This window comes from Lolium perenne, chromosome 3 (genome assembly GCF_019359855.2).
Source record: "Lolium perenne isolate Kyuss_39 chromosome 3, Kyuss_2.0, whole genome shotgun sequence".
Lineage (NCBI taxonomy): Eukaryota > Viridiplantae > Streptophyta > Magnoliopsida > Poales > Poaceae > Lolium > Lolium perenne.
Genome location: NC_067246.2, coordinates 299,427,712 through 299,449,670, shown reverse-complemented (window position 1 = coordinate 299,449,670; position 21,959 = coordinate 299,427,712). Strand labels below are relative to the sequence as shown.

Below are 21,959 nucleotides of genomic sequence, written 5' to 3'. Positions count from 1 at the left end.
TTATACTCTCCGTCGCGAAAACCCTATTACCGAGAGCCACGATACGAGAAAAGTTCCAGAGACGCTGCCGCCGCCAATCCCATCTCGGGGGATTTAGGAGATCGCCTCCGGCACCCTGCCGGAGAAGGAAATCATCACCCGGAGGACTCTACATCACCATGATCGCCTTCGGACTGATGTGTGAGTAGTTCATCCTTGGACTATGGGTCCATCGCAGTAGGTAGATGGTTGTCTTCTCCTCTTGTGCTATCATGTTTAGATCTTGTGAGCTGCCTATCATGATCAAGATCATCTATTTGTAATGCTACATGTTGTGTTTGTTGGGATCCGATGAATATGGAATACTATGTCAAGTTGATTATTGATCTATCATATATGTGTTGTTTATGATCTTGCATGCTCTCCGTTGCTAGTAGAGGCTCTGGCCAAGTTGATACTTGTGACTCCAAGAGGGAGTATTTATGCTTGATAGTGGGTTCATGCCTCCATTGAATGCAGGACGATGTGAGAAAGTTCTAAGGTTGTGGATGTGCTGTTGCCACTAGGGATAAAACATCAATGCTTTGTCTAAGGATATTTGTGTTGATTACATTACGCACCATACTTAATGCAATTTTACTGTTGTTTTGCGACTTAATCTTTGGAACGGGTGCGGATGCTAACCCGAAGGTGGACTTTTTAGGCATAGATGCATGCTGGATAGCGGTCTATGTAATTTGTCGTAATGCCCTAAGTCAATCTCATATTAGTCATCATGATATGTATGTGCATTGTTATGCCCTCTCTATTTGTCAATTGCCCAACTGTAATTTGTTCACCCAACATGCTATTTATCTTATTGGAGAGACACCACTAGTGAACTGTGGACCCCGGTCCATTTTTTTGCATCTGAATACAATCTACTGCAATCATTGTTCTCTACTGTTTTTTGCAAACAAACATCATTTTCCACACCATACAATTAATCCTTTGTTTACAGCAAGCCGGTGAGATTGACAACCTCACTGTTAAGTTGGGGCAAAGTATCTTGATTGTGTTGTGCAGGTTCCACGTTGGCGCCGGAATCCCTGGTGTTGCGCCGCACTACACTCCGCCATCAACAACCTTCAACGTGCTTCTTGGCTCCTACTGGTTCGATAAACCTTGGTTTCTTACTGAGGAAAAACTTGTTGCTGTACGCATCACACCTTCCTCTTGGGGTTCCCAAGGGACGTGTGCTTTACGCGTCATCAAGCTCTTTTTCTGGCGCCGTTGCCGGGGAGATCAAGACACGCTGCAAGGGGAGTCTCCCACATCCAATATCTTTACTTTGTTATTGTCTTGCTTTACTTTACTTTATTTTCTGCTTTGTTTGTTTTCTCTATATCAAAAACAAAAAAAATAGTTACTTGCATTTACTTTATTTACTGTCTTGTTTGCGTTCTCTATATTAAAAACACACAAAAAATTAGTTACTTGCATTTACTTCATTTACATTTTGTTTATTTCATCATGCTTTCATCTAAGTTCACTCTTAAAGATATGTCAGTGGGGCATGGGTCTATCACTGGAAGAGATAATATAGAAGAATTTTTCACTCATGTTAGTACAATTAAAGATTTTGAAGATAGACACCTGGTAGAACTTGCTCCTACTTATGAAATTGCTACTGCCTCTTTAGTACACATGTTGGAAGCTAGATTTGTTAATCTTAACCCTATAATGCAACATATGTTTCTTACACTCTCTGATATGGAAGAAGGAGAAAAGAAAGATTTTGTTTTAGAAACCCTTCTTAAAGAATTTGGTGATGTAGCTAGAGAAGCTAGAAAAGTCTTTATTCAACATAAGATGCTTGGATTTTATACCGATTTTGCAAAAAACACTTGAAAAGATGGAAAAAGATAGACTAAAGTACACTAATAAAGTCAATTGTGAGGGGGAGATTAAAGCACCAATACCTTGCAAGCTCTTAGGAATGCATGTGGCACTAGAAAAGAATTTTGATTGGATTGTCCCTGAAAATTTATTTGAGGAGGATAGTAAGCCTAAAAGTAATGAAAGAGGAGTCTCTGAAACTTACATAGATAATATACAATGCATTGTTGAGAAAACTCCCAACTCCTCTGTTGATGCTTCATCTATTGATAATACTTGATTCACACTTTCTGCGCCTAGCTGAAAGGCGTTAAAGAAAAGCGCTTATGGGAGACAACGCATTATTTTACTTCTGCAATTTTTGTTTTATATTTGAGTCTTGGAAGTTGTTACTACTGTAGCAACCTCTCCTTATCTTTATTTTATCGCATTGTTGTGCCAAGTAAAGTCTTTGATAGTAGAGTTGATACTAGATTTGGATTTCTGCGCAGAAACAGATTTCTTGCTGTCACGAATTTGAGTAGATCTCTCTGTACGTAAATCAGAAAAATCAGCGAAAAATCATGAGTAATCCTCAGATATGTACGCAACTTTCATTAAATTTGAGCTTCTTCATCTGAGCATGTTAAGTGCCTCTAAAAAATTCGTCTTTACGGACTGTTCTGTTTTGACAGATTCTGCCTTTTATTTCACATTGCCTCTTTTGCTATGTCGGATGGATTTCTTTGTTCCATTAACTTTCAGTAGCTTTGGGCAATGTCCAGAAATGTTAAGAATAATTATGTTACCTCTGAACATGTGAATTTTTGATTATGCACTAACCCTCTAATGAGTTTGTTTTGAGTTTGGTGTGGAGGAAGTTTTCAAGGATCAAGAGAGGAGGATGATACAATATGATCAAGGAGAGTGAAAAGTCTAAGCTTGGGGATGCCCCCGTGGTTCATCCCTGCATATTTCAATAAGACTCAAGCATCTAAGCTTGGGGATGCCCAAGGCATCCCCTTCTTCATCGACAACTTATCAGGTCACTTCTAGTGAAACTATATTTTTATTCCGTCACATCTTATGTGCTTTACTTGGAGCGTCTGTATGTTTTTATTTTTGTTTGTGTTTGAATAAAATCGGATCCTAGCATTTATTGTGTGGGAGAGAGACATGCTCTGCTCGTTCATATGAAAACTGGTGTTCTTAGCTTTACTTTTAATGTTCATGGCGAAGGTTGAAACTGCTTCGTTCATTGCTATTTGGTTGGAAACAGAAAATGCTTCATGTGGTAATTGGTATATTGTCTTGAATAATTTGATACTTGGCAATTGTTTTGCTCAAATAGATCATGTTTAAGCTCTTGCATCATGTAGATTGCACCTATTAGTGGAGAACTATTGTAGAGCTTGTTGAAATTTGGTTTGCATGATTGGTATCTCTAAAAGTCTAGATATTTTCTGGTGAAGTGTTTGAACAACAAGGAGGACAGTGTAGAGTCTTATAATGCTTGCAATACGTTCTTATGTAAGTTTTGCTGTACCGGTTCATACTTGTGTTTGCTTCAAACAACCTTGCTAGCCAAAGCCTTGTACTGAGAGGGAATGCTTCTCGTGCATCCAAAACCTTGAGCCAAAACCTATGCCATTTGTGTCCACCATACCTACCTACTATGTGGTATTTCTCTGCCATTCCAAAGTAAATTGCTTGAGTGCTACCTTTAAAATTTCATTCCTTGTCTTTGCAATATATAGCACATGGGAAAATAGCCTTAAAAACTATTGTGGTAAAGAATATGTAGCTTATGTATCTTATTTCTTATAAGTTGCTTGTTGAGCGGTAACCATGTTTCTGGGGACGCCATCAACTATTACACCTTTGTTGAATATCATGTGAGTTGCTATGCATGTTCGTCTTGTCTGAAGTAAGGGTGATTTATCATGATTAAATGGTTTGAGTATGCATATTGTTAGAGAAGAACATTGGGCCGCTAACCAAAGCCATGAATAATGGTGGAAGTTTCAGTTTGGACATTAATCCTCAATCTCTTATGAGAATATTAACTGTTGATTGAATGCTTATGCATTAAAGAGGATTCCATTATCTGTTTTCTATGTTGTCCCGGTATGGATGTCCTAAGTTGAGATCTATCAAAAACAAGAAATCAAATGCGATCTATCTCCTTGGACCTTTGTACAGGCGACATAGAGGTACCCCTTTGTGACACTTGGTTGAAACATATGTAATGCAATGATAATCCATGAAAATCCAAGCTAATTAGGACAAGGTGCGAACACTATTGGTATTCTATGCATGAGGCTTGCAACTTATAGGATGTCTTATGCATAACACATATGAATTATTACTACCGTTGACAAAATTGTTTCTATGTTTTCAAAATAAAAGCTCTAGCACAAAAATAGCAATCCATGCTTCCCTCTGCGAAGGGCCTTTCTTTTACTTTATGTTGAGTCAGTTTACCTACTTCTTTCTATCTTTCTTTCTATCTTAGAAGCAAACACTTGTGTCAACTGTGTGCATTGATTCCTACATACTTGCTTATTTGCATTCATCATATTACTTTGTGTTGACAATTATCCATGAGATATACATGTTGAAGTTGAAAGCAACTGCTGAAACTTATATCTTCCTTTGTGTTGCTTCAAAACTTTCTACTAAGAATTTATTGCTTTATGAGTTAACTTCTATGCGAGACTTATTGATGCTTGTCTTGAAAGTACTATTCATGAAAAATCTTTGCTATATGATTCAGTTGTTTAGTCATTATCTTTACCATTGCTTCGAATCACTTCATTCATCTCATATGCTTTACAATACTATTGATCAAGATTATGATAGTAGCATGTCACTTCAGAAATTATCCTTGTTATCGTTTACCTACTCGAGGGCGAGTAGGAACTAAGCTTGGGGATGCTTGATACGTCTCAAACGTATCTATAATTTCTTATGTTCCATGCTAGTTTTATGACAATACTCACATGTTTTATATACACTTTATATCATTTATATGCATTTTCCGGCACTAACCTATTAACAAGATGCCGAAGCGCCAGTTCCTGTTTTCTGTTGTTTTTGGTTTCAGAAATCCTACACAGGAAATATTCTCGGAATTGGACGAAACGAAAGCCCATGGTCTTATTTTTCCACGGAGCTTCCAGAAGACCGAAGAGGATACGAAGTGGGGCCACGGGGCGCCGACACCACAGGGCCGCGCGGCCAAGGGGGCCCGCGCCGCCCTATGGTGTGGGGCCCCCGTGCCTCCTCCGACTCTGCCCTTCCGCCTACTTATACTCTCCGTCGCGAAAACCCTATTACCGAGAGCCACGATACGAGAAAAGTTCCAGAGACGCCGCCGCCGCCAATCCCATCTCGGGGGATTCAGGAGATCGCCTCCGGCACCCTGCCGGAGAGGGGAATCATCACCCGGAGGACTCTACATCACCATGATCGCCTCCGGACTGATGTGTGAGTAGTTCATCCTTGGACTATGGGTCCATAGCAGTAGCTAGATCGTTGTCTTCTCCTCTTGTTCTATCATGTTTAGATCTTGTGAGCTGCCTATCATGATCAAGATCATCTATTTGTAATGCTACATGTTGTGTTTGTTGGGATCCGATGAATATGGAATACTATGTCAAGTTGATTATTGATCTATCATATATGTGTTATTTATGATCTTGCATGCTCTCCGTTGCTAGTAGAGGCTCTGGCCAAGTTGATACTTGTGACTCCAAGAGGGAGTATTTATGCTCGATAGTGGGTTCATGCCTCCATTGAATCTGGGACAGTGACAGAAAGTTCTAAGGTTGTGGATGTGTTGTTGCCACTAGGGATAAAACATCAATGCTTTGTCTAAGGATATTTGCGTTGATTACATTACGCACCATACTTAATGCAATTGTCTGTTGTTTGCAACTTAATACTGGAAGGGGTGCGGATGCTAACCCGAAGGTGGACTTTTTAGGCATAGATGCATGCTGGATAGCGGTCTATGTAATTTGTCGTAATGCCCTAAGTGAATCTCATATTAGTCATCATGATATGTATGTGCATTGTTATGCCCTCTCTATTTTTCAATTGCCCAACTTTAATTTGTTCACCCAACATGCTATTTATCTTATTGGAGAGACAACACTAGTGAACTATGGACCCCGGTCCATTCTTTTGCATCTGAATACAATCTACTGCAATCATTGTTCTCTACTGTTTTTTTGCAAACAAACATCATTTTCCACACCATACGATTAATCCTTTGTTTACAGCAAGCCGGTGAGATTGACAACCTCACTGTTAAGTTGGGGCAAAGTATCTTGATTGTGTTGTGCAGGTTCCACGTTGGCGCCGGAATCCCTGGTGTTGCGCCGCACTACACTCCGCCACCAACAACCTTCACGTGGCCTTCATAACCTCACTGTTAAGTTGGGGCAAAGTATCTTGATTGTGTTGTGCAGGTTCCACGTTGGCGCCGGAATCCCTGGTGTTGCGCCGCACTACATTCCGCCACCAACAACCTTCACGTGGCCTTCATCTCCTACTGGTTCGATAACCTTGGTTTCTTACTGAGGGAAAACTTGCTGATGTACGCATCACACCTTCCTCTTGGGGTTCCCAACGGACGTGTGCTTTACGCGTCATCAACCATCGTCATCCGAGTCCGGTGCATAGCATCGACTTTACGGGAGGTCATGGTCCATATTTTCTTGTGCATAATACTTATCCAAATATCCAACATTGTTGTCATGGAGTTCAACCTTATTCTCATCATCCCCATACTCATTTGTTCCTCTTGCAATACTTTCTCTTGGTTCTTTGCAATCGGGCTACATGTTTGCATCATGTCATGTTGATTACAACGCGGTGGGCTCATTTCCTCTTAGTTCAAGGGTTGATGATTCCTACCATTCAACGGGGATGCATTCTAGTTCAAGTCTAATTGCAAAGTACTATCAACCTTTTGGGTGGCAAACAACTCAAGAGCCTTATATAGAGATTTGGTCACCACCTCCTTATATGCAACCCAACGTTGCTCCGAGTTGATACGCATTGTATTTCAATGGACATGCATTCCGAACCCCGCATTATGTCTTCCCTCCCAACTCAACAACATAATTCAAGTCCATCCAATTCAAATCAATCCTAACTTGTTCTAAGACCTCGGTGACCAAAACATAACCTACAAGCTAACAAAAACGCTAACCCTAACATAACAACAACACTAAACCTAACCTTTCAAAAACCCCAACCCCAACCCTAACCCTAACCTACCAATCTTAAGGAAAATTGCTTCATATGCATCATAGGAGACAACATTGGCCAAACCAACAAGAGTCAAGCATTCATTTTGGTTTCAATTCATATTTATAGGGTTTCCAAGATTTGGACATTAGCCACACGAAGAACAACATTTTAATGGGTCAAAAAAAAGGGAAATGGGGGAGAGTACCTATAGGAACTTGGAGTGGTACAAATCCACTGAGGGAAGCTTCAGATCTAGGGATTTTGGTAGATAAAGAGAGGAGGGGAGAGGAAGTTTATCCTGCCGTCGCCACTGCTCTCAACTAGGGAAGAAGCGCTGTGGGAGATCAAGTACCCAGGCTGGGCCGGCTCGGGCTCAGGCTGTGGGAGATTAAGTGTTGATGTGCCTCACCGCCGGCTGCAGCGCCACACATTGTTGTGCAACACCCCAGCGCCACACCTGCGAATGTTGGCCCCGCCATTCCACGCTGGGAGGGGCTGCAGTGTTGTGCTGCTAGGAGTGGCACCAGAGTATGCAACGCCCCGGGGACAGACGCGACATAAAAGGGTTATTTTCATGAAATTGTTTCGCCCGGAGTTTACTTCTCGAATTTCTTTCACATAGGGTTATTTTTGTCGAATTTGCCTTGATTCTGGCGTGTCACTGTTGCGTGGGTCACACCCGCTAACCGTCGGGCCCGCATGGGTAACCGCCCACTCTCATCTGGCACCTCAAATACGAGCACGACGGCCGCAATGGAGCCAACCCACCACGCTTCGAGCACTAGCTCGGAGCATCCGATACTATCCACTCCACTCCACTCCAGTGTACCAATCACGCGCGGCGCCATGCCGGACTCGGTGGCGGCGGTGGACGCCGTCATCAAGCCGCTCCCGCGGGCTCTCTCCCTGGCGGCGGCGGCGGCCGCCGCGGCCACGACGTTCCTCCTCCTCATTTCCGCTGTTGTCTCCCGCGCCCGGGACGACTACGCCTCCGCCTCGCCACCTCCTCCGTCCACCAGCGCCTCCACAACCGCGGCGCTACCCCCCGCGCCCGAACCCTCGCCGCCGCTGCTCCCGGAGCATCCCCGCCCGCACCCGCACCCCCCGCCGCCGCCCGTCCCGCCCTGCCCGCCCAACCACGCCCACCACGTCCCCTGCCACGAACCTCCCTCCGCCGAGCGCCACTGCCCCCCGCGCCCGCCGCATCCTCCTCCGCACCCGCCCGAGGACCCACCGCCTCACCCCCCACCGCCACCGCCGCACTGCCGCGTCCCGCCGCCACCCGGGTACGAGCCGCCCCCGCCGTGGCCCGAGCGGCGGGAGCGCGCGCGGTACGCCAACGTGGATCTCCCCCCGCTTACTACCGTGACCAAGCTCGCGGACTCCCAGGACCCCGTGGCCGCGCGAGGGGAGTGGCTGGTGTTCCCCAAGGGGGTGGGGAATTACGTCGAGCAGATTGACCGCGTGGTGCCGCTGCGCGGCGGCACGGTGCGAACGGCTCTCGACATCGGGTGCGGAGTAAGAAACTGAACTAAACCTCTTCGCATCTGCACTAGATTGCCACATTGTTCTCAACGCGACGCATGTCGCTTGTTGCAGTTTGCGAGCTTTGGGGACTACCTGATGAGCTACGGCGTCCTCACCATGTCCATTGCTCCGAGGGACACACACGGCGCACCAGTCCAGATCGCCTTGGAGCGTGGACTGCCCGCGATGATTGGAGCGCTCGGTGCTCGCAGGCTGCCGTATCCGTCGAGCTCCTTCGACATGGTGCACTGCGCAGACTGCCATGTTTCATGGGCTGCTCATGGTAGGACATGCAAGAAGTCGACATTATCTCTCTTGATCATTGAAGCTTACTACGTATCTTCCATCTAGCCTATGATATGCACATATTTCCTGATGTTCTCATTCACCTATAGCTGATTCCAGGTGGACTGTACATGCTGGAAATTGACCGACTTTTGAGACCTGGTGGGTACTGGGTTATGTCTGGTCCACCCATCGGCTGGAAATCACCCTGCAAGGACCTCAACCAGACAATCAAGAGCCTTGAGGATGAGCAATTAGCGAGGGAGAATATTGCAAATAAGCTCTGTTGGGAGATGGTGTCAGATAAGGGCGCAGTTTCTGTTTGGAGAAAGCCTACTGATCATCTCCACTGTGTCCAAGAAGCAAAGTTGTGCACAGAAGATAACCCAGATACCGCTTGGTAAGTTTCTCCTTGCCAGCATCAACTTTGCTTTTCAAGGCATTTTGTGTGTGGTTGAAGCATAAGAATAGTTTATCCGGGATTAATGTTTATGTTATATACTCCGTGCTTGTTATCGTGAGGCTGACAAGAAACATGCAAACTATTACCGTTATTTTATAAATTTTGGCGATGTGTATGTAACATGGCAAAAGGATCTGTAAAATCATGACATCATCTGCCTCTAACTGAATTCTGGTCATGTGTACCTTTCGGAGGCCTTGTATCTCCTGGGGTTAGTTGAAGATAGGTTGTAGTACGTGGAACATTTCAGGGGACAACTCTAAGACTAAAAGGAAACTCTTAAAGCATGGACAAAAAAGTGCGTCCAAGTAAGTTAGTTAGAGTGTGAGTACAGCACCAGTGAGTCCAAAGAGCTTACTGCCAAATAAGAAAAAAAAACAGTAGCTGAGTCATTGGATAATCTAACATACATGTCCTCTCTTCTTTGCACTGAATGATTACGTATAGATGAACTCATGAAACGATGAATGGATGTCTTCGATCTTATAGGTATGTAAATATTTCGATGTGCATAAGTCAGCTTCCAAGAGTCGATCTTGTTGGTGATAGCGCCCGTGGCACCATAGAGAAATGGCCTCAAAGACTTGTTGCAGTGCCACCAAGGATAGCCAATGGGGGAATTAAGGGGATGTCTATCCAGGCATACAAGCATGACTATTCCATTTGGATGAGAAGATTTGAACTCTACGGGACATATTTGAAAGATTTATCTCGCAGAAGTTACAGAAATGTCATGGACATGAATGCTGGCTTTGGTGGCTTTGCTGCTGCTATGTCGAAATACCCTGTTTGGGTCATGAATGTGGTTCCTGCAAATATAACGGAAAACACTCTCGGTGTCATCTACGAGCGTGGCCTGATTGGGACATATATGGACTGGTAATGTTACAAAAGTGAATATTGTCTTGCAATGAAGTACTGTTTCTACTCTTCCATTAAGATATAGAAAAACTAATTATTCTGAGTCATTTTTTTCCTATGTCAGGTGTGAGGCTTTCTCTACTTATCCACGTACATATGATCTGATACACGCTAATGGAGTATTCAGCTTGTATATCGACAAGTAAGTTACTCCCTGTAATTTTCTTTCCTATTTTGTTGTAACAGCCTCAGAAAAAGACAATAATAGTACCCAGTGTCCCACTACACAACCTATGGTTCACATAGTTATGCTAGGGGCAAACTCTGCCTGAACATTAATAGACACTCACCATTTTCCATTGGGCCTTGGACATCTGAATTTGCTTATCTGAAAAAATGGATAGCTAAGGTGAAATTTATCCGACATAATCATGGAAGTGTTTGAATCCCTTAATTGCTAAATAACATCAGCATATGTATATCTTCTGTTCTATAAAAAGGGATCCTAAGTTACGTTTTTCTCCATTTTGAACATACCACCTGACTGACGAATATGACGACTTCACAAAGCAGTCACTATGAAACTCAATAAGTGTTGCGGCCAGCTGCGCACCATTTTGACACTCAATCTATCTGCAGGTGTGGCACCCTTGACATACTGGTCGAGATGGACCGCATTCTCCGGCCAGGGGGCGCTGCAATAATTCGGGACGCAGCTGATGTTGTTCTGAAAGTGAAGGAGGCTGCTGATCGTCTGCAATGGCACAGCCGGGTCGTCGATGCGGAGGATGAGGCCTCGGATCCTCAGAAGCTTCTCATCGTGAATAATTCCTTCTCACTGCCTGAGAATTAGAAAGAAGAACCAACAATATGTGGTATCGGTTAACAGTACCATGATGATCTAGTTACCTGTACAGACTACAGACAAAGAGTCGAAGGCAAGGATACAGTTATCACACACATACTTACGTGTCTAGATAAACAAATAATCCTGATGGTGTACAGTTTGTAGCATAGGTGGCATCGAGCTCGACTCTGGTATTCTGTACATATATCGAATGTGTATTGGAATGACTGAACTATAGTTGTGCATGTTTCTGTAAGAGGTGTGGTGTAAATATATTGGAGCCAGGAGTCGGTCACTGGTCAGATCCATTCTGGGTTTGCCTTGGTCTTCTCGCTAAGCAGTGTGGTGACCTATGTTGTTGGAGAGAACAACGTTGTGATTGGTTTCATGATCTATGGACTCATGGAGGGTCTACAGCTAATAATCTGTGTGGCCCAGTGCAGAAGAGAGCTGTTGTTGACCCGCCTTGCCTGGTTCGTCCAAGTTCAGACTAAGGATGCCCAAAGGGCTGGTTGTTACTTGTTACAATGTTATTCAGGGGTGTTGTACAAGCAAAGTGTAAATTGAGTATGGACATGTTTTTTTTAATCTCTCGCGACATCGTGTCAGTAATTATTTGTGCTTCGCAGGTGCGACACCGTGAATGCAGTGCTGCAGCAATGATCATCTGACAAATCATGACAGTAGACTAGACTTGGCCGCAAGCTAAGAACATAAGCAAATGCAACGTATGTCAGCACCGACCGTAGAGTGGTGGAATAGTTCGCTTTCCACGGGCACGAAAACAGCCGCCAAGAAATGTTGTGGTCTGCTTGGTTTGATTCAGAAGTCTAGCAAGCCAAGATACGCACTTTAATCTCCATGCTAGAGCCTGGCAGTGGCACTAAGATAATCGGATATGTTATATTTGTAGATGCATGTTCAAATAACCTTTTTTTTTTCAAAATATTGAGATCTTACTCATGCATTCTTATCCTATTATGTTTCAGTTTTATTTTATCTAAAGGTTCAAAGAGAAAGATAAGAATCGGTTTAACATACACAGAACATTCTAATCCGACAGGAAATGAAAGAAACACTAATCGACTACTCCATAGGCTAAACAAACCCAAATATGGTTGGTAGTAGGGTCTATATATTTTTACGGAAATGATGTGCTTACGACCTTTCCAAATTCCAAGTACGATTCTGGTACGATGCATGATCCACCGGCTTAGACTGATCTGACATGATACATCGAAGGCCCATACGGAATGTCGGGCAGAAATCGTGCAGGATTTATCGTACGCATAGCAGTGTTCATATTTTTACTGGGTAGTAGGGATTTCTTACTGGGTAGTAGGGATGCAATTTTTTACTGGGTAGTAGGGAGTAAGCTTTGCCCTTGTATTATAAGAGTTTTCTAGTTCAACTCTCTTTGTGTAAAAGAGCTTCATAACTTTTGTTGAACTTACGACTATCTATTGTATTTTATATGCATAGGTCATGGGGTCGACAATATTGTTTGTATAAGAAAAACTCATGTGACATGTTTACCCCAAATCACATATCAGTTGCACAAGTGCAACAACTTGGTTTGCCACATTGATGCTATTCGGTTTGGCACAAGGCTGTGCCTGTATTATGCCGTTCCATTATAATGGGTTTGTTCTGGTGCACGATATGAACTTTTGTTGTTTCTAGGATTATATTCATATTGATTGATGATTGCTTATACGTCCAATTCATTCTAAAAATTCATCGTTAAGAATCTTAATAGCTCATGCTTCACTCCTAACACGTGACTGCTAATTAAAACAACCGCACAAATTAGTACACCATGCACTTCTCTTGTGCAGGTCTGCTGGTAAATTTATTTTCATGAGGCACCGTACAAACATAATCTAGCATAGTGCACTAGACAACCCTAAAACAGATATCCCGTACAACATATGAAAATGTATGAAGAGAACGAAAACATTGTAAAATGGGACCACCGCCTCCATCACGAACTACCTATTTATTATAATAAAATGTGTGACTGCACTTTGCCCAATACGCCGGAAGACCCTTTTTTTACTTTGGTATATGTAACTTATGTGTAAATAAAATTTTCCTCATAATTTTTTCCATTTGGTAAAATGTGTTGTTTATTCCATTCTTTAGTGTTACCCCCTCCGCCCAAAAAAGATGTCTTAATTTTGCCTAATTTATATTATCTAGACGTGTTTTTGTATGTAGATATATACTCCCTCCGTTCTGTTTTAGTCTACATGCTAGAAAAAATTAGATAAATTAGTACGGCATTTATTAGTACTAGTTAAATAGGTAAATAACCACTCCAAACTATATTAAAAATAGTAACATCCAATAGATAAAAGAGAACCGTTTCGTTTTCAGTGTTTTTGTTGACTAAACGTTAGAATGTAGAGTATTTCAGAACAAATTTTCAGCCTAAAATGTAGACTATTTGAGAACGGAGTACAAATCTAAATAAATCTGAGAAAATCTTCTTTTAGGACGGAGGAAGTAGCAATAATCCAATCTAAACCCAATCTGAAATTACATATTCGCCCCTGCCTCGCAAGTGAATCGAACAGAACAGAGCAGAACAGGCTAGATACTCTGTTGGCGTTCGTCTCCCACACAACTTCCGTCCCACATACGCCGCCGCACCCGTCCAGGAGGCTGCGACCGGCGGCAGCGGCGACCGGAGTCCCAGGGCGACGCGCCTCCGTTCGTCCCCGTCCGCATCCTTCTCTCCGCTCGCGTGCACCACCCCGCCGTCTCAAGGTGAGCTTCCTCCGTCGATTAGTCCCCTCCTCTTCGTCAACCCTGAACCCTCCCTTTTCAGTAGTGCGCAGCTTTGGTACGACTTTTCCTTTTTTTCCCCTTGAATCCAGTTTCATGGAATTTTCTCTGAGCAACTGCATCCACAAGCCCGTGCGCAAACGCTTTCTTCTGCGGTCCAGACCTGGAAACCAATTTGATGTAGGCGATCGTGTGGGCTGTGTCTGAATATAGGTCGTAGATGACGGGTTTGGTGATGGAATCTCTAGTATTTGGGGGTTTATGCGAGGTGATTTTTTGTTGTTTGGGATGGGAATTTTCGCCAGATGCCGTTATTTATTTTAGCTGAAACGGTTGCAGAAATCCCGTGTTGTTTTGATGGAGTCATGGAGGTAATATGCATATGGGTAAATTTGTTGTATAGAGGAAGCAAATTCTAGCTGGTCTACTTCGCAGAAATGGTTGCTAGTTCCAAGATTTTATAGATTTTTTGTGACATCGAGATGTTTTGTTTTCACTAGGAACACTGCTGATGTTTCAGAATGCTAATCTAAACCCCTTTAACGGAAAAATCTTGGAAAATGCTCCTTCCGAACATATATGGTGGTCAGCGCCGGTCCTAATATTTTGAGGGCCCTGGGCGAGACTAAAACTTTAGCGTGACCAGATGGACCCTTTCTCAAGGAAGACGACATCGACAAGACGACGAGTCGACAAACTGACCATCAAAAATTCAGAATTAGAGAAAATTTACTTTAAAATAAAAAAGTGTGTACATGAGTAGTCGCGAACTGTTACCGACGGACGGCGGACGGCGATTGAATCGGTGTGGGCAGCCGAAGTGTGTTGTGTGCGGGAGATCGCTGATCGGTCGCACCGTCACACGAAGATGGCGTCGTGCCATCGACCGTCGTCCGGAGCTGGGCGACGTAGGCAGGGAAAAGAAGAGAACAACCAGCACAGCAGGAGATCAATCCCTCCTGGCTGCCAACGAAGCGACGAGGTGTAGAACTATTCTCAATCACGGCTGCGTGGAATACGAAGCAAAGTACGTAAGTAGCAAATTAATCGTCTCCCTAGATCGATGGAATACGAAGCTAAGTCCGGCACGTTCATGTCAAGGTCCTATGATCTGCCATGGGCCTTTTCTTTCAGCTGAGCATAGTTAGACAGGCAACATATGTACAGGTACATGTATTTAGAATTGGCCCCCCAGATTTTTAGGGCCCTGGGCGGCCGCACACCCTGCCCACCCACTAGGGCCGGCCCTGATGGTGGTTGGAATAGTGCTGTCCTAGAATTTATTATATGCTGCTTTTGGCCGCCAACTTCCGTGGCATTTTGGGCCTGCTTCAGTTGTAAGGAGATGATCGGAGATCTGAAGTTAGACATACTCCTGTTTCAATCATATTATATTCTCCTGGTAAACTTTTATGTGCTTTACAGAGTAGGCGCAAAAACAAGGCAAAGAGAGAGTAATGTGGCGTCGCTGGATTTGCTGCAGCCGTCAAGATGCTGAGTTTGATGAGCGTGAAAATGGGCATGCCAAGGCGCCAACAAGTAATGTAGATGGTACGCTCGTTTTAACTTGATTGTATCCTCTATTGATTATGTTATAATTGCCATGCTATGTGAACTTAAAACTCTGTTCTGATGCATGATCTGAGATTTGCCACCATTCTAATATAGAATCTGATGTTAATTCGTCTCTTCTTTTCCAAGGAATGAGAAAGGGTTTGAAAGATTCTGCTACTGTGAAAGCCGAGCCACAAGATTCAGCTCTCTCTATCGATATTCCTGTTCTATCATTGGACGAACTGATAGAAAAGACTGATGATTTCGGGGCAACGGCTCTGATAGGAGAAGGGTCTTATGGGAGAGTGTACTATGCTGTCCTTGATAACGGGACAAAAATGGCTGTGAAGAAACTTGATTCCACTGAAAACGAGACCACCTCGGAATTCTTGACTCAGGTTGTCTTTGCTACTAAAGATTGAAATCATTCTCTTGGCTATATCATTGACATTTTTCAACGTATGAAGTGTCTCTAAACAGTAATCCTTATTTTCTGATGTTAGGTTTCCTTGGTTTCAAGACTGAAACATGAAAACTTCGTAGATATTTTGGGGTACTGTATGGAGCGTAATCTTCGTATAGTAGCCTATGAATTTGCAACCATGGGTTCTCTGCATGATATTCTACATGGTATGATTACGCATATCCATCACACTCCACAATTGGATAGAAAATTTCCTGTTCTCATCTGGAATGTGGGAATTGGGTTGGTACATTTATTGTGTATTTGTAAGCAATTTTTTTCCTCACTTGTGTTAACAGGAAGAAAAGGAGTACAGGGTGCACAACCTGGTCCTGCACTTGATTGGATGCAGCGAATGAAAATCGCTGTTGACGCTGCCAAAGGACTTGAATATCTGCATGAGAAGGTTCAACCTTCTATCGTGCATAGAGATGTTAGATCAAGTAATATCCTCTTATTTGAGGACTTCAAGGCCAAGATTGCAGACTTCAATCTCTCAAATCAGGCTCCAGATATGGCTGCTCGGCTGCATTCTACTCGTGTGTTGGGAACCTTCGGCTATCACGCTCCAGAGTAAAATTTCTCACTTAAAAAACTACAGAGTGCCTATGATGAGTTAGTACTAGGGTCACTAACAATTACCAAAGGCCTACAACGAATTAGTATTTGGATGACTATTTTATTGCTAAATTTAGTTTTGTGTGCTGTATGCACTTGCCTAATGGACTCTGCGATATATCGATAAACCAAGTGATACCTACATAGTTTCTCAAAAGGAAAAAAAAACATGTTGAGTTGACAGATAAGCACATCTAGATGCAACATTAGAAATCAATCCCACCCTGGCATGCATTTGACATTCTGGCTCTTCTATAAAAATATTTGAGATTCTTGTGTCGATGTAGAGCCCAGCCCATTGTCACTTGTCTATTGTTACAACATTGTAGCCCCACTTGAGGACAGTTATATGAAAAGCCCCTCGTCAAGCTTGTTTGGCCAGGTAAGACCGGCTTATTGTATACTAACATTCCAAAAAAGAGAAATTAATCCAGGTGGAGGGGGTGCAGTTCTAGTATTTAGCAGATGTAGCCATGAAATTGAAATATTTTATCTGCTACTAACCAGATCTGTAACTAGTCAGAAACAAGTCAAGCCCACCTAGCAGTAACCACTCTGCTACTGTGATACTGACTATAGAGAATCTTGCTTGAGCTGATGCGGTTGTCTGCAGAATCCTGAAAGTACATAGTACTATTATTAAGTAACACCATTTTGGTAACGTGGAGTGTGTCATATAAACTTTCTGCAGGTATGCAATGACTGGTCAGCTGACCCAGAAAAGTGATGTATATAGTTTTGGAGTCGTTCTCTTGGAACTTCTGACAGGAAGAAAGCCTGTGGACCATACAATGCCTAGAGGACAGCAGAGCCTGGTTACATGGGTAATGACCACGTTATAGTTTTACTCATTTATCATAAGAAGACACATCACCATCCTTACATGAGAATTTGTTAGTCAGTTTTCTGAGCATATATAGCTTCTATTGTGCAGGCTACACCGAGGTTAACAGAAGATAAGGTTAAACAGTGCATAGATCCCCGGTTAAATGGTGAATATCCACCTAAAGGAGTTGCAAAGGTCTGTCCCTCCTACCCCCGTTTGTCCTTCACTGTCTCGCTCTCTCTATGCATCCACTTCCATGACAACTCATGTGTTGCTCTGTCATGCCAGTCTTTGTTTTCACATTTTTCACCGCTGCATCTTCTTAAATGCAGCTTGCAGCGGTAGCAGCTTTGTGCGTGCAATATGAAGCCGAGTTCCGTCCAAGCATGAGCATTGTGGTCAAGGCTTTATCTCCCCTAACCTTGAACAAGCAAACTCCCCCTGCACCACCACCAGCGCTATGGACAGTTGATTCACACACAGAATTAACCGAAAAATAAGTAAGTTCAGGATACCTGGTTTGCAAGTTTGTTCTGCCATTAGATTCTCATCGAATTTATGGGTCACACAAGTAATGCTTCTGTTGTTGCGCAGGATACCTTTTAACTGAAGACGCGGGATGAACATAGTTCACTTTCCTCATGCTGCTATCTCTTTTGACGAAAAGCTTGGATGATATATATGCAAGCCAAGATATGCAGACAACAGAGCCATCACTTGTCAGATCTCTGCAACTAACTGCATTAAGATGTGTTTTGGTGGAAACGCCCTTCATTATGTGTAACTATGGGATATCTGTAGCGAACAATGTCCGAAATATTCACATTTGTTGAAATTGGACTGTAAATCCTTACATGGCTTTTTGACGAAAATGCAGTTGGATCCTCCCTGGCAGCTATAGTAGGTGTTTAAATTCTCTTGTGCAACTATATATGGATATAAGGCCATACTTTTTGGGGATCCTCATGATAATGCATGAGCCGAGGGAAATAGAACTTGCAGCCATCCTCAGGGCATCTCCAACGTGAAGAGAAGACGAATGAGGTGCAGAGCGTGCGGAACAATGTCAGGGACGCCTTCGCACTTTGCCACTTTGGTGCTAAGTTGAGTGCTTCAACGGAGGCACTTAATTTGGCGCAGCAGGTGGCCCTTTTCCAGGTGTGTAGAGTGTCAGCGTGCGAACAAAGTGGCTCACAAACTTGCTATGATTGTATGACGAGTATGGCAAACCATGGTCGTGCATAGCTGGATAGTACTTAGTGTTCCCTTGAAAACAATATCGAGTAATCCAAAACAAGTCGTCGGTCCCTTTTTCAAGCAACCGATATGATACAGTACAAACAAACAAAGTCAAGTTTTTCACTAGCATTCTCTTTCTCTCACGCGTGAACAGTACTTTGAGGGTCGCCTTCCCTCTGCCGGCTCCTCTTTCCATCTCATCTGGCGGCCTCACCAGCCGGAGTGACTGGGAGAGAGGAGGCCGGTTCCCCTTTGTACATAGTAGTCTAGGTCTTGTGTTTGTTTCCCAAGTGGAGTATGGCGTTATGCCGGTGACCGAGGCTCTCGGTGCTTCCAGACGGCGCCGAGCGGCCGGTAATGGAGATCTTGCTGGCGGTGGCGGTGTGGTGCGTGCGACTGCTACTCGCTCTTCCTCTCCCGGTCCTTCAATAAGCTTGAGGCCCAGGCTCTGGATTTAGTGTTTGAAGCCATGGCAGGTATTCTCTGCAGATCGACATCGGCTGCCCATGATCTAGATCTCATGCTAGTTGTTCGCCATGGTGGTGAGCACGGCTCGGAGCTCCTACTCTCCGGCAACCTGCTCTCTGACCTACACCGGGGTACAAGTGAATCTGCTCTTGTGAGCTCCCATGCTCATCGTCACCGACATCACCTTTGCTTGCCTCCCCAGGTTCGTGGCAAAAACTCTATGTTCGATGGTAGGTTGATTCTCCCGCCGTGGTGTCGGCGTGCATTTGGTGCTCTGCTTGAGTGGCTTTGGAGTTCAAGAACCTGTTCTGCTTGGAGCATCTCTTCTGCGTCCCGAAAGAGGGCGCTGAAATATTTGGCCAAGGTGTGCTCGGCATGTTTTCAACCTCCATTCGGAGGCCCGTCTTCAACGCATGTGTTGAGAGCTTTGCCAGGCCGAAGGCAAGTGGTTTCGTCCCATGCGTCGTCCATGTCTGCAGCGCGCTGCATTCTCTGCTCCACAGTGGGGAAGAGGATTGACTAGATTGCAATCTCAAATATTTTAGCAAGGTCCTTTCTACAAATACTAGGGACCTATGTGTAATTTTCTTATTTCTTGGAGTCCTTTGTAACAAAATTATACCTCCACTGTTCGAGCCCCTTCTGGGGCGCTCCGCTGTTACAAAAAAAAGATAAGATACAGTCAATATTTCCTCTTTTTTTCTTTTGGATCTGGCGTGTTAAGTACAGAAAGTAGCAAAACCATGTGGACATGGAGAAACAAGAAGAAGCAGAGATTAAGGAGGCGCTTCCTTCTCTGTGTTGAGAACTTGTGATTGAGACCCAAGAATGTTATTGATGCTTGTTCAGGGCTTTATATAGTTCCTGAAGAGATGCCTTTGAGGTGGTTTACAAAGGTTTGCGACTGTTGGCGATACATATAGTAGCGTTTGGATCACTAACTTCCTGCTTAGCTAACTATTCCTAACACTCTCCCTTCATCCCTTGGACACAAAATTCATCATGCATTGTGGGAATTAGTCCTGGCGAAGAGGCGCGCACGGAGCGGATGCTTGATAACAGTGGTGAAATCCAGCGTCTCCGCCATGTCCACCTCCTCCCCTTCCACCGGCGGCCGCCACTCGAGGTCCATCACCATCCTGGCCACGAAGTACTCGGCGTGGTGCATCCCGAGCGAGTAACCCGGGCACATCCTCCGGCCCGCTCCGAAAGGCATCATCTTGATCTCCCTGCTGCCCGTGATGTCCACGCCGTGCCCCTCGGCGCCCTCCAGGAACCTCTCCGGCCGGAACTCCCGCGCCGCCGTCCACACCGTCTCGTCGCGCCCGATCTCGGCCACGAGGAAGTTCACCTCCGCGCCCTTGGGCACCATGTAGCCCCCGATCTCCACGCCACCGTCGCCGCTGTGCTGCACGCCGTGCGGGAGGAGGAAGTGGCCCGGCGGGTGCAGCCGCAGCCCCTCCATCACGATGGCCTTCAGGTACGACATCCCCTGCAGGTCGTTGAGGTCTGGGTTGGCTCTCACCTCCTCGTACACCTTGGCCTGGACGTCGGGGCGGTTCACGAGCTCGGCCATGATCCACTCCAGCAGGGTCACCGTGGTGTCCGTCCCGCCGTTGAGGAACTCGGAGCAGAGGCTGACCATCTCGGCGTCCGTGAGCCGGACGTCGTCGGACATGCGGACGGCGAGGAGGGACTCTGCGTAGCACGGCGGGTCGCCGCCGGCGCGCTCCGCGTGGATGAGCGGGACGAACACCTCCTCATGCCTGCGGCGCACCGCGAGGTACCCCGCCCAGCGCCTGCGGAAGAGCCTCTTGGTGACCGCCGGGAAGAAAGCGAAGACCGGGAAGGAGGTGAAGGCGACGAGCACCTGGTGCTGCAGCTCCTCCACCTCGTCCAGCGCCTCGCGGTCCAGCCGAGCGCCGAAGCACATGAAGACGAGCAGCTCGAACATGGCGCGCCGCAGCAACGGCCTCAGCGTCACGGCCTCCTCCTGCCCCTGCCGCTCTTGCTCTCTGAGTAGGCCGGAGACGAGGCCGTCGCACGCCGACCTCCTGGCGTCCGCGAAGTGCGCGACGCGGGCCGGGCTGAGCGCCTCCGCGGCGAGGTTTCGGCGGAGCAGGCGCCAGTAGGTCCCGTACGGGGAGGAGCTGATGTCGCGACCCCCGGACGTGAACAGGCGGGTGGGATCGACCGGCGGCGGCCTCTCAGCGAAGGTGGCGCCGCCCTGGACGAGCGCGCGGTGGGCCATCTTGCGGTCGGCCACGAAGATGAGCGTGCGGAAGAGGTGGATGGAGATGACGGGGCCGTGGCGCGCGTGGAGGTCGACGATCATCGGGCCCAGGTCGAAGATCGATCGCCGGAGCGCCACGAACTTGGCGAGGAAGAGCAGCGCCGGTGGACCGGGCGGGAGCCGCGCCTTCCGGCGCCCATGCCCGAAGAGCACGAGCAGCAAGACCGCCAGCGCGAGGGAGCCGAGGAGGAGCAGGGGCGTGGTAGAGGTGGAGTACGAGTCCGCCGCCTGATCCATTGCCGGCCGCCGGTGTGCTTGTTCGTTGCTGGGCATGCACCAACGATTTTTGTACTCCTACGTAGTCCGTCCGTACTACTACTTCGTATTGCACCTTCTGCTAAAGGTTCGTGTCAAGATTTCATTTGAGAGTTTGAGTTCTTCTTCATCTCTTTTCTTCTGCAATGGACGGATACTTGCCAAGTTTAATTTCTCAGCTCTTGGGGACAACAGAGTGAGTGGTTGAGATGAACACTACAAGACGCCGGGGAGATAATACGCGGGCACTAACGTCTCGACTCTCGAGTGGTTTACGTGAATGAGAGCGAGGTGGAGGAATTCAGTGGACACCAAATCGCCAAGGAAGGATAGATAGATCATAGATGTGCACGGTGGTCGCTCGCTGGTGTC

At 45.6% G+C, this 21,959-nt stretch overlaps 3 protein-coding genes across 3 annotated transcripts; 2 read left to right on the top strand and 1 right to left on the bottom strand.

Annotated features, from left to right (window-relative positions):
• Positions 1-7,871: 7,871 nt before the first annotated feature.
• LOC127345012 (probable methyltransferase PMT19) lies at positions 7,872-11,669 on the top strand. Its single transcript, XM_051371407.2, has 6 exons — positions 7,872-8,616; positions 8,698-8,908; positions 9,031-9,310; positions 9,863-10,252; positions 10,359-10,436; positions 10,874-11,669. Exons 1-6 carry the CDS (start codon positions 7,945-7,947, stop codon positions 11,085-11,087), a joined length of 1,845 nt encoding a protein of 614 aa, XP_051227367.1. The 5' UTR covers positions 7,872-7,944; the 3' UTR covers positions 11,088-11,669.
• Positions 11,670-13,668: 1,999 nt separating this feature from the next.
• Positions 13,669-18,220, top strand: LOC127345014 (PTI1-like tyrosine-protein kinase 2). Its single transcript, XM_051371409.1, has 9 exons — positions 13,669-13,853; positions 15,297-15,422; positions 15,573-15,823; positions 15,929-16,055; positions 16,188-16,461; positions 17,198-17,330; positions 17,441-17,527; positions 17,665-17,832; positions 17,927-18,220. Exons 2-8 carry the CDS (start codon positions 15,329-15,331, stop codon positions 17,830-17,832), a joined length of 1,134 nt encoding a protein of 377 aa, XP_051227369.1. The 5' UTR covers positions 13,669-13,853; positions 15,297-15,328; the 3' UTR covers positions 17,927-18,220.
• A 1,634-nt stretch (positions 18,221-19,854) lies between these two features.
• Positions 19,855-21,903, bottom strand: LOC127345013 (cytochrome P450 89A9). Its single transcript, XM_051371408.2, has one exon. It carries the CDS (start codon positions 21,603-21,605, stop codon positions 20,040-20,042), a length of 1,566 nt encoding a protein of 521 aa, XP_051227368.1. The 5' UTR covers positions 21,606-21,903; the 3' UTR covers positions 19,855-20,039.
• Between the last annotated feature and the right edge of the window lie 56 nt (positions 21,904-21,959).

Excerpts from the sequence above, each read along its gene's own strand:
- LOC127345014 (XM_051371409.1), top strand. The coding sequence starts at position 15,329 with ATGTGGCGTCGCTGGATTTGCTGCAGCCGTCAAGATGCTGAGTTTGAT. Across the intron at positions 16,462-17,197 it reads TTCGGCTATCACGCTCCAGA|GTATGCAATGACTGGTCAGC; the intron begins GTAAAATTTCTC and ends AACTTTCTGCAG. Across the intron at positions 17,331-17,440 it reads AGCAGAGCCTGGTTACATGG|GCTACACCGAGGTTAACAGA; the intron begins GTAATGACCACG and ends TCTATTGTGCAG.
- LOC127345013 (XM_051371408.2), bottom strand. The coding sequence starts at position 21,605 with ATGCCCAGCAACGAACAAGCACACCGGCGGCCGGCAATGGATCAGGCG.
- LOC127345012 (XM_051371407.2), top strand. The coding sequence starts at position 7,945 with ATGCCGGACTCGGTGGCGGCGGTGGACGCCGTCATCAAGCCGCTCCCG. Across the intron at positions 8,909-9,030 it reads TGTTTCATGGGCTGCTCATG|GTGGACTGTACATGCTGGAA; the intron begins GTAGGACATGCA and ends AGCTGATTCCAG. Across the intron at positions 9,311-9,862 it reads GATAACCCAGATACCGCTTG|GTATGTAAATATTTCGATGT; the intron begins GTAAGTTTCTCC and ends TCGATCTTATAG.